Source organism: Condylostylus longicornis, unplaced genomic scaffold (genome assembly GCF_029603195.1).
Source record: "Condylostylus longicornis isolate FDR11 unplaced genomic scaffold, ASM2960319v2 ptg000022l, whole genome shotgun sequence".
NCBI classification, from domain to species: Eukaryota; Metazoa; Arthropoda; class Insecta; order Diptera; family Dolichopodidae; genus Condylostylus; species Condylostylus longicornis.
In genome coordinates this window covers 6,257,690-6,270,138 of record NW_026577991.1, presented here as the reverse complement: position 1 = coordinate 6,270,138, position 12,449 = coordinate 6,257,690, and the positions used below count along the sequence as shown (strand labels likewise).

Below are 12,449 nucleotides of genomic sequence, written 5' to 3'. Positions count from 1 at the left end.
AATAAGCTTCTAGTAAAGATTTATTTGAGTACAATTTCAGCTTTTTGCTTTAAAGGATGTGAGAGACGCCCGAACAGACAGAATGAAACTAATAAGCACATTTTTTGTTTTATTAGAAAAATGATAAAAAATGAATATATTAATTCGCAAAATTTTATAAAAAATATTACAGAAACATTAAATTTTAATAGTCAAAAAAAAAAATTAATTTACAATGTAATTATGCCATAGAGATGCCAAAATTTGTATACAATTTAGAATTTAAAAGCAAATAAATATTGGTTTTTGTGGCACGATAATTAGCAATCTTAAACACAAATGGAAAAAAAAAATAACAAAAAACCTGCATAACTTTTGGTTAAAATTAAAATTTAATTTTGTAATAGATATAAGTTAAATTACACACTTTATCTATATTAGTTTGTAATTTACACACAAAATTGAAATAAAAAATAAAACCGCAGACAATTAAGTGTTATACACTATACATTTTCATATTCCAAATAAATATGATATGGGACCATGTTGTAGGTTTGTAATCTAAAAATACAAAATACGTATGAAATTTCTTTAATAAAAATTTTCTGGAAAATTTGCATTCTAGACCAGAGTCATTTTAATATTTTTTAAGTTTTCATTTTTCAAGTGTGGTCCAGACAGACGCAGGATGGTATTATTTTAATGTTAGGTCTTTTCTGTTTTCAAAATAAGCATATTATTAATGTTGCATTCTATACAAAAAATTGTCTCACCAGCTTATAAGAAAATCACAAAATTGCAATAATTTTGTTGCTTAAAAGCGGTTCTTCTTATAAGCGGGCTCAGTTATGAAAGTAGAAAAATGTATAAAACCAATTTTGTTTTGTTAATAAACGAGTTTCCCTTTTATTCAAGTATGTTATCTCGTATACTTGCATTTCAAAGTTTTTTCACGACAAGTTGTTTTTAATTTTTTGAATCTTACTAGTAGATTTTAAATTCAAGAACTACCAAATTCCATATTGTGGTCCTTTTTTCTTGAAACGTGTTAGAAAAATTTTTTACAATGAAATTTTTCTGTAGCACCATGTTCTATAGAATAATAATTTCTTAATTAAAAATTTGTTCTAAAATTATTGGGTATGGCACATTATACCACAACATTTCTTTTTGATGAATTCACAATAGAAAGTTTATTTATTAAAAAATAATTGCATGTCCTGAAAATATCACAATTCCAAAACTCTAAACACTCTTATTTCAATAATATCCTTGGCAATATTAATTAATTAATATGGAAAAAAAAAATTCTTCTATAGCTAAGATTTTCATTATCTAAGCAATTGTTTTCAAGAATCACTCCTAAGCACCTTTAGGTTTTCTAAAAAAAATTGTAACCAAAGAAAGAGTAAAAAAAACAACCAAATTTTAAGGAAAATAAATAATCATGGACAAAAACCATTTTTTTTGTTGTCTTAGATATTTTACTTTATAAATTTTGGAAAAGTTTCTTATACTTTTTTTAAAAATAGTAAGAAAAAAGCTTTAATATCAAATTTTAAGAAAACAAAAAAAAAATGCTGCCAGCATCTATGAAAAATCTTCAAATTGAAAGTTTTTCTTTTAGTAAGAAACTGGATTCCAGATGAAATTTAGATTGAAATAATGAAATTAAACAAAAAGAAATTTAATGATTTTTTATTGTACATATTCCTAGAATTCTATAGAATTTTACAAAATCTTGGTCCTTGCCATGCCAACTGTTGTACAGAAAAGCCCTTTATAATGTGAGTAATTAATTTTCAATAAAAAATAAATTATTCGAAGAAAAATTCTTAAAGGTAGAGGGTGAGAAACATTATGGCCTCCCATGCTCCTAATGCTAATTATGCACCTAATTTGGACTTAATGGTGATGATAAATAATATTTTATGTGATTACATTTTTATGTGTAAAATAATATAGTATTAATTACAATTTTTAATATGAAATAAATTTAGAATTAATAGCAAATGTTTTCTAAGAAAATATTCATGAAAATTTACACTGAAAATTATTAAGACTTCGATGGGGTAGATGAGGAATTTCTCCGAATTTTATAAATTGAATATTTTTTATTCACTAATGACAATTCAATAATTCCAATTTTTTCCAGCTAATTCTGAGAAGCTATATGGAAATTTTCGAGAAAATAATTTTTCGCTCAAATTTTTTTTATTTTTCGCTGAAATTTTCATTATAGGTAATTGGATTTTTTCAACAATATTTTCATAGTCATTCGTGCTGATTTTTTGCTCCTCATGTAGTAATAAAACACCAGAATTTTTTTTGATCGATTGGACTAATAATTCAGCATATGAAAAAATATTTATTAGAAATGTGGATCTCGGGAAAGTGTTCTATGGAAGACATTGAGCGTTCGTGGAATGGGCACAATAAATGTTTTTTAGGTCGGAATGGATGACGACCTTATTTATAATCTACAATCCACAACTAATGTTTTTACAATACGTTAGGCGATTCCATTCTGTTTCAAAGTATTTCTCTAACTTTGTCCGCTGCGTTTACTAAGAATAATAGGAGTACAATTTTCTATTACGAAGAATCGATAAATATTTTATGATGCAAAATTGATTCTTCCATATTGAATATTTTAATATTAAAATTTTCATGTTCATTACGATATTTTTTTCTTTTTAATTTTCAATGTCCTTTATTGTTGTCCTTTTATCTACAGAAAAAATTTTTAATATTTAATGGGATGAAAATATGTCGTGTTTTGTTTAAAGATTTTTAGATGCAATAATCAAAAATATTTTATTGATATTTTTTATTTGTTTCCTATTTTCTATTCTCATCCCCATTCGGATCATAATTCAGTCTAGTATTCAAATTAATAATTTACAATTTTTGCTGTAATATTTTGCTGTTCTTGTAATAGGGTCTAATACTTAAATTAAATTTGATTACAATATCAGGATTTCTGTTTTATTTGGCACATTTTCAAAATATTATGGAAGAAATTTATGCACGCAATGTTTATCAGTTTTGTACTCTTTGAGTGTATTCGGAAGGTTATGTGTTTCTGTTTACTTTAACAAAAAATACATTAGAAAAGAAGTAAATTTACCGGTCTACTGAATTAGAAGCCTGGTCCTATTTTAAGTTTATAGGGAGACATTTTTTAATCAGTTTAATTTCTGAAGTAAGCTGATTAGTTTTTCAAGACTTTCGCAATACTAAACAGCATGATATGATGTCAGCCTAATTTTTTTTGAAAATCTTTCAGAACCTAGGAGGAGCAATATCCAGAGAAGTTGTTCCACGGGAATTATAGAGATATAAGAGACTTTGCCAGAGATATGCTACCCAACCAATATTTGGTAATTTTTTGTTTTACATTCTTGCCATAACCTTGTACGAGAGGAGCTAGTTGCAGTGGGCTAATCATTAAAAAACTGTGCTAAATTTAAAATTTTTTTTTTTTCTAATAAAATATTTTATTTTCTATTTTTCAATTCTAATTTCCTTAAAATTCTAATTATTTGATTAAAATTTTCAATTAATACTGATTTTTTTTTTACACGAATTTTTCTCTGCTTGAAAATTTATTTCAATCAATTATTTTAAGTTTAAAATTTAATCAATTTAATTCGAACCTTAATTTTAATATTATATTTAATAAATAATTCATATAAATTAATTGAAATTAATAAAGAAATTAATAAATGAAATTAAATTCAAAATAATATTAATGATAATTTAAATTTAAATTTTAAATTATAAGAAAAATTAAGACAAACGAGAAAAAAAAAAGGGTTGACCTTGTCAACTCTGTGATACCCGTACGAATTTGTTATCCTATATGCGAACAAAGATGCCATAACTAATTATGGGGCAGACTATGGCTTTAAGTTGCCGTATTACCATATTAATTTATGCAAAATTTCAGTACTATGTGTTTTTCAAAATACTGTGTCTGCTAAATAACTTTTAAAGTTGTATGGCAGCTACCTGAACCGGTACCCCGATCATGTCTAATTTAAATAGGGTTATAGAACTTACTAAAATTAATCATTTGTGAAAATTTGGTGAACTTAACTCAATTAGTTTTTGAGTTATCGTTGGGACGGACGGACGGACGGACGGAGGGTTGTCCTTTAAATATTAGAATATTGTTATTAAGTGCTTAAATATCTACGATGTTCAAATACTAATTTTTCTAGAAATATTTTGTATATTTATCCACATCATATTAATTGTTTTACCCTTATTTACCCACATCATATTAGTTATTTTACCCTGATTTACCCACATCCTATATTAGATGAGTCATTTGAGATGATGAGAGATCTTTGAATAAGAATCCATTACGTGAATAAATATGGATAATTATATAACAATATCAGACTGATTTGTATAGAATATAAGAAATTATATAAATTTTTAACGATGTTATCAAATTTGCAAAAAAAAATTTTTGATATCTAGTTCGTCAAATAAATTTTTGATGTCATTTAAAATAATCCTTTTATGTTTATGAAATTTGGGACAATTATATGTGAGAATTAATGACAGAAACAATGTCCCAATAGAAATGAGAAACACAAAGGTAAAGGATATCTCTGAGTTCTGCTACCTTGGTAGTATAATTACTACAGATGACGGTACTGAAAGGGACAAGCAGAACCGAATATTACTTGTCAGAATGGCATTTGAGAGACTGTTGTCTGTCTGGAAACAACTAGTCACTTAGCAATAGGGCCACAAAAATAACTCAATTAATTTTCTACTCCAAAATGTAATTTAAATAAAATTTAAATAATTATAATTAAAAAAAAATATTTTTTGTTCATAATTAATTTTTTCGAAAAAAAAAAATCTATTCTACATTCAAAATAATTAAAAAATCTTAAAATACTAAAAATAAATCACAGTTTTTATATATATTTTTATATTTTTATATATAATTGTATGAAGCAATAAATGATTTGGTAATAATGACCATCAAGTCAGTCATCTTAGATTTCTGCCTCAAATCGCTACTTTCTACAATATTCACTTATTCTTTCAGATCATTCATTTTAATTCTATTATAATTATTATTTTTTTTTAAATAATAATTATTATTTTATATAATATTGTGATAATTTCTAAAATATAATAATAATTAATTAATTATTTTAGTATCATTTTGTTATAAAATCATCATTAATTGTTATTGAATTTGTTGTACGATTAAGAAGACTTGATTCTTTATTATTAATATTACGTTTTAATATACCAATTGTATTATAATCAATATTATTATGTTCATTATTATCATCATCATCATCATCATTATTATCATTATTATCTAAATTATCATCAATATCAATATTATTAATTAAATTATTAATATTACTAATACCACCACTAATACTACCTAAACGTGATATATTATCATTATTTTGATGATGTTGTTGTTGTTGCAATTGCTGTTGTTGTTGTAGTTGTTGATTATTATAATGTAATTGCGATTGATTTGAATGTAATGAACTCATTGAATTTATTTTATTACGATTTGCATCAACAACACGTCCAATATGTTTTCTTAAACCATCACCAATTTCATCTAAACGACAATTTGATGATGATGTTGTACGAATTTTATCTTTTGTTGATGTTGATGTTATTGAACCACTATAATCACTAATATTTGATTCTTCATATATTGCTGATGTATAATAACCATTTGTATAATTACGATAACTATCTGAATTAGCTAAACTATCACCACAATTAACTAATTCCATTGCATCACCACTGCTACTTGAATCATGTATTGCAAATAATATACGTGAATTTTTTTTATCTTTTTTATTATTATTAATATTATTATTACTGTTATTATGATTTGAACTTGAATTACTATCTTTACGTCCAAATAAATTTAAGGGATTGTAAAAGCTGCTACCACTATCCTTTTTCATAAATTTCGTTGTTGTTGATTGTTTATTGTTGCCTAAAATTTTAAATATTTATTATCGTAATTATTATAATATTATCGTAATTATCATAATATTATCGCAATTACCATAATATGATCGTAATTATTAAAATATTGTCATAATTATTATAATATTATCGTAATTATCATAATAATATCGTAATTATTATAATATCGTCATAATTATTATATTATCGTAATTATCATAATATCATCGTAATTATTATAATATTATCGTAATTATCATAATATTATCGTAATTATTATAATATCGTCATAATTATTATATTATCGTAGTTATCATAATATTATCGTAATTATCATAATATTATCGTAATGAATATAATATCGTCATAATTATTATAATATTATCGTAATTACTATAACATTATCGTAATTATCATAATATTATCGTAATTATTATAATTTTTAAAATCATAATATTACCATTATTATTTGAATGTCCGATAATAAGATTTGTGCCACCATTCAAATCAATTAATTGTTGTTGTAAGTGATGTTGTTGTTGTTGTTGCTGATTATGATATTGATTTGAATGCTGTTGCTGTTGTTGTTGTTGTTGATGATGATGATATGGTGTATATACAAAATTTTTACGTCTTGTCGATGTATATGTTGAACGTATTGAACTTGCTCTTGTATATACTGACATTGTTCTATCATGAACATCATTTGAATTTGTTGTAAGACGACAAAAGCATACAGTAAAACGTTTATTAAATTCACGTTTGAATTTTTCCTTAAAAGAAAAATTTTTTTTGAAGAAATAAATGAAAAATATTCAAAAATTTAATACAAAATGTTAAAAATGGAGAAATTGTGAGAAATGTAGAATAATTTAAGTGAATAATTAAAGGGAAAATGTTTTGTGGAAATTTATGGGCAAAATATATTTTTGAGAGTGCTATAGTTTTAAAACAGTATTCGACTGTATTCAAGTACTCCTAAAACAGGGTGATAGAATGTTTTCAAATGAACAAAAAAACTTTGTGACATTTTGCTTTTGAGCTACCCTTCTGGAGTCCCTCAAAGATGGAATTTTTGACGGCAACACTCCTCAAGCAGGGTGATAGTATGCCTTCAGATGAACAAAAACAACTCTGTGACATTTTGTTTTTGAGCTACCCTTCTGGAGCTTCTGGATTCATGTGAAGTTATGAGGCCTCAAAAATGAGATTTTGGTCGACAACACTCCTGAAGCAAGCTGATAGAATATCTTCAGAGCAATAAAAAAACTTCGTTTTAAACTTTGTTTATTTTGGTCATTTGGACCCTAAAATTATTTTGCTTTTTCTTGAGTCAAGAGCCTCAAAATTGGAATTTTTCGAAAATCGTATAATTTTTACATTTTTATTAATAACTCGGGGAATATGACAGCGTATGTCATTTATCTACTCATACGTACTTTATGTTTGTATTCATTTTGAAGCTCATAAGATTTCACTTCTAAGAATGAGCCAGAGTAATGGAAGACTTTCTTAGTTACTAAGATAATTAAGCGCAAAGCCAAAATTTTTAAAAATTTCAATTCGAAATATTGTTAAAATAAATCTCTTAAGCCTAACACAAAAGAGTAATGCTACGTTCAATGAAATTTTTATTTAGACTCTACATAAGCTCGATTCTAATTAGAATCCTTTAAATTTGTTCGACATTCGGACTTGAAATATTTAAATTTGATACTAATTTATTGATTAACATTTTTATTCTTCCACTAGGATATTTGTAAGTTCTTAAGAAAAGTGCTCAATTCTCACTCATTATCATTTAAAATAAAAACTCAGACAGTTTAAATGAAAATTATTCCAAATCCTAAAGCATTCATTCAAATATCATTTTCCATGTGAAATTTCATATTTACTTTAACAAAATATTGTTACCGTATAGAAATTACGATATTTGAATAAACAATATTCCCACTTTTAAGAAATTATTCTAGTTCTTTTCAGGTTTTTTTTTTTTGTAGATTCAAGGTCGACAATATGAATTCTATAAATTCTCTATAAACAAAACTGAATATTTGTTTTTCAATTTATATTCAAGAATCGTAAGAAACAACCGCATTGTACTATAGAGAAAAAAAAATTATTCACAGAATAAATTCAACTATTCACGTTCATCTCTTGGATTGAATAGCAAGCAACATTTTCTGCACCTGCCATGAAATTAAATTATGAAAAATAATTCAATATTTCAATGAAATTTAAAAATAGAAAAGGAAATAGGACAAAACATAAAATAGGACATGAACCAAGACAAACTGAGCAGTGATAAAATAAAAACTGTTATGCATACTTAATTTTCTTTTAAATACTTACATTGTATATTCCATAGATAAAAGGATTATAACAACTGTTACTCATTGCTAACCAATCACAACAAAACCATATTATATTGATAAATTGATATTCATTGATGTCCGGCCATGTTACATAAAGTATATTATAAGTTTGTAATGGTAACCAACAAATACCGAAGACAACAACCACAATTATAAGCATTTTTATTACCTGTATTGAAATTAGAAATAAATTTGATATAAAAATTATTATTCAAAAAAATTTCAGATTTATTTTTATAAATTGAAGGGGTGGAAAATTAAATTAAAAAGTGTTTAGGCTTGTCTATGCGTTCGTCACAGTGATAAACCAAAAAAGGCATATAGACAACCAAATTTTCACAAATTCCAGTTATGAGTTTCACAAATAGCAGATCACAAATGGCAGTATAACAGTTATGTTAAGAACCATATTTTATTTGAGTTCGATTGTAACACTTTTCCGAGTAGCCGTCATCAGCTCCAAAAAAAATTTATTCATATCGTGAAACCGTACAACATAAGGCTACTAAATTTTTTATAAATGAATTTGATGGCATAGCTCATAATTCGACTAAATTTTGGTGTGGTTGTATAAGTTCTTGCAATGGCTACCTTGAGACAACAACTTGAGAAATAATTGGATCACACCAAAAAAACTTTGAAATTTAAAACACATTTAATAAGAAGGCTAACAATCTACTAAAATGTTAGTTAGAACTTTGAAAAGCATTCGTACAGATGTCAGAAAATTCCGACGGTCAGCTCATTATTTTCTCGTTCTGTATTACGAGGGCTGTCCCAGAATTAAGTAGCCTAATCAAGATAAAACAAAAATTAAAAAAAAAAAATAAACCTGGCGGAATGCCCTATCGTTTTAAGGATTAACTGTCACACTTTTATTAATTTTTTTTTCTTTTCAGATTACCGACTATTAATAGTGAAGCTTTTCAGTAAATTTTTAATATGGATAAAATTGGTGATCGTTATATAATTCAATATTTTTATTTGAAAGGTCTTAGTGCAGCCGGTATCAAAAGTGAACTAGATTCTACACTAGGGGAGTCTGCTCCCTCATATGCAATGATTAAAAATTGGGTAACGCAGTTTAAACGTGGCCGTACGAGTTGTGAAGATGAACATTCCACTTTTCGACCAAATGAGGTCGAGCTTCCTCACACACCCTATTCACCAGATTAATCCACCTCAGATTACTTTCTATTTCCAAACTTGAAAAAATGGCTTGGTGGAAGAAGAATTTTTACAAATGAAGAGGTAGAGTCTGACGTTGATGGCTATTTTGCAAAGTTTCCCGGTTCTTACTATAAAAATGGTATCGAAGCAATTCAACACCGCTGGCAAAAGTGTATCGACCTAAAAGGGGACTATGTTGAGAAATAAAAATAAGTTTTGTCAAAATTTTTGTGTTTTCTTGGTTAGGCTACTTAATTCTGGGACAGCCCTCGTATATTCGACATTTCGTGTTATACAATGCGGTTAAAGAGAAAAATCTCAAAAACGATTAGGTTTTGTGAAGGATTCATAATATTTTAACATTGTGGATGTTGCCAAAATTGGAATTTTTCAGAAAAAAATGTCACTTATGCCTCCTATGTAACCCGACAAAAAATTATTGTTAAAAAAAAACTTCTTACCTTCTTTTTATTAATTAAAAGTGTTCTATCTCTTGCATCCTGTGCATTACCAGGTGTTCTTGATCCCCATAATTTAACAGCCATTTGTATATATACAAAACTTATAACACACAATGGTACAACATATTGTACAAATACTAAATAATAACGATAACTACGTAATTCATCATATGTTAAATTAACATTTTCACAAAATGGGCGTGTCACATTGTAATAATGATCTTCCTCTGTAAATACAAAAAAAAAAAGAAAAAAAATTATTATTCAAATTAGAAAGTAAAAAATTTTTTTTAATTTTCACAAAATTTATTAATTAATTTTTAGAATTTCCGGGATTTTAAAGGAAAAAATGTGGGATGAAAATTTTATAAAATTTTAATATTAACAGGTTTTGATTGGGTGTCAAGCAGGATTGATTTGATTATTTATGTATTTTAAAGGTTGAATGTTTTCAATTATACAAAAATTAAGTAAAATTTGTTTGTGTATGTGTGGGAGTAGATTTAATATTTAAATGAAATTTATTAGAATATGGGTAGGATTTACTGATATTTACTACAGCTACCCACTACCTTATACGAGAAAAAGAATTATAAAATTCACCTGGTACTTCGAATTTTAATTTTTGAAGAATCTAAATACCACCGACTGTAAATACCACATCTCTTTTACTCACATATTCAAGATTTTATAATTTTCCAATAAATTTGTTGAAATTTCAAATGAAAAGATTTCATTTCATATTTTTGCATTTAAAAATTTTGAATATTCATTTCTAATTTCTAGAATATTTTTATTTGCTTAAGAATACTTTAAAGTAAACCACAATATTTGCTTGTTTACACAAGAATATCTTCTTCTACACAAGAATATTTTGAAGAACGTGTAACATAACATTTTTTTCTACGAAAATTATTTTATTATTTTTTAATACCAGCAACTTCTCTGTTTGAGGACGTTTTCTTATATTAAATTTTTCTCTGTTCACAAGTTCGTCAAATCCTTAACGAAAATTTGTGGTAGGAAACAGAAAAGTTCCTTAACCTAGAATTAAATTTTTTCATTTATCTCTCCACGTTCTTAAGGTATATTCTTGAAGACGCTATAAATGGCTTTGCCTCGATCTCATAGGAAAGGAGGTGGCAATTTTTTTATTAATTTTTTCTAGTGCTTTACGATATACCATATTTTTTGTTTATTCGTTTTCATTAGGTAGTAGAAATCTTCGTTTACAAGTAAATGAGATGATTTTCCGAAGCGTGAGCTGATCACTTAAGAATCATCGATTTGCAACGAACAGATTTTTTGAATCTAGCCTATAGAACAATATCTAACGGATTTTCTTTTGATTTCTTTTACTTAGCCTTAAACCTCTTAGCCTTAACTAGTGCCGATTTTCAAAAATATCAAGAGTTGTAAACCTCGCTGATAACCTTCCCAATAATGCCTCGTACATTTGTAAATAGTTTCAATTTTCGTACAGTTCGACCTTCGAACCGAAAGGTTTTTCAAAAAAAAAACAATTTAAATTTTTTTTTTTCTGAAACCATCACGGGAGTTTTCTAACCTATTTCACAAAGCTTTAATGGAGATCGGAATAAAAGCTTAAGAATACAAAAAAGACAGACAAACAAGCACACTTTCATTTTAATTTTTGTATAAACGATCCTCCTAAATATATACATCAAATATATTTGCCTATATATAGGAGAGAATAAGTTCTAAAAGGTTTTGTTCTTGGCTCTAGTTTGGGAAATGAAATGTATTTGAAATGTATTTGAAATTAGCAATTCAGTTGGCAGCTTGAAGCTTGTCTTTCAAAAAATTTTTAAATAATAAAATATTAATAACCTTTACTTGTTATTGTTATTGAAATTTTTAATTAAAAATGTTTATTTTCTTAGATACAAGCAGAAAAATGTTTAGAAACAAAATATCTCTTCGAATTCACATGCCTCCCTTAAATCCAAATTTTTTCTGATTAATTATGTAATATTGAGTAAGTATCAAATCAAATGGAACGGGTACTAATTAAAGCATCTTTGTTTTTATTATTTCATTAATAAGAACTTAATTATAATTTGAAACTGCTTTCAGCATAGAATAGAAATATATTCATAGCATTCAAAGAAGTAATCATCGAAAATAACAAGATGTTGTTCCATTTTAATACAAAATATGGATGCTCATACCTTTCAATCTCTTAAAATATTTAAGTAAACTTAGAAAAGTTTTAATTACATGCTATAAAGAAAATAATTACAGGCTGTACCTCAAAGCAATTTTATTGATTAAATTACATATTTCTGAATTTATAGCATATAAATAGTGTTCTTGGCGGAGTTAGGGGTGTATAGTGTTTGTAAAACGTGCTCGTAACTTGATAAACTTTATAATTTTTGAAAAAAATTCGGCTTGTGAGTTTCTTTAGCCTCTTTCCATCTTGGCTGCTAATTAAACTTATTATAAATTTCCAAAAGTTTTAGTT

At 26.2% G+C, this 12,449-nt stretch overlaps 1 protein-coding gene across 1 annotated transcript in view; it reads right to left on the bottom strand.

The window, feature by feature from the left end:
- The window catches only part of LOC129606955 (tachykinin-like peptides receptor 86C), a 41,370-nt gene that overhangs the window by 6,283 nt on the left and 22,638 nt on the right, over window positions 1-12,449 (bottom strand). The window contains exons 5-8 of the mRNA XM_055517605.1: window positions 9,962-10,188; window positions 8,308-8,499; window positions 6,416-6,728; window positions 5,497-5,983 (exon numbers count right to left, since the gene is read on the bottom strand). Of these exons, the coding sequence (XP_055373580.1) occupies window positions 5,497-5,983; window positions 6,416-6,728; window positions 8,308-8,499; window positions 9,962-10,188 (1,219 nt within the window). The remainder of the gene's footprint in view (window positions 1-5,496; window positions 5,984-6,415; window positions 6,729-8,307; window positions 8,500-9,961; window positions 10,189-12,449) is intronic.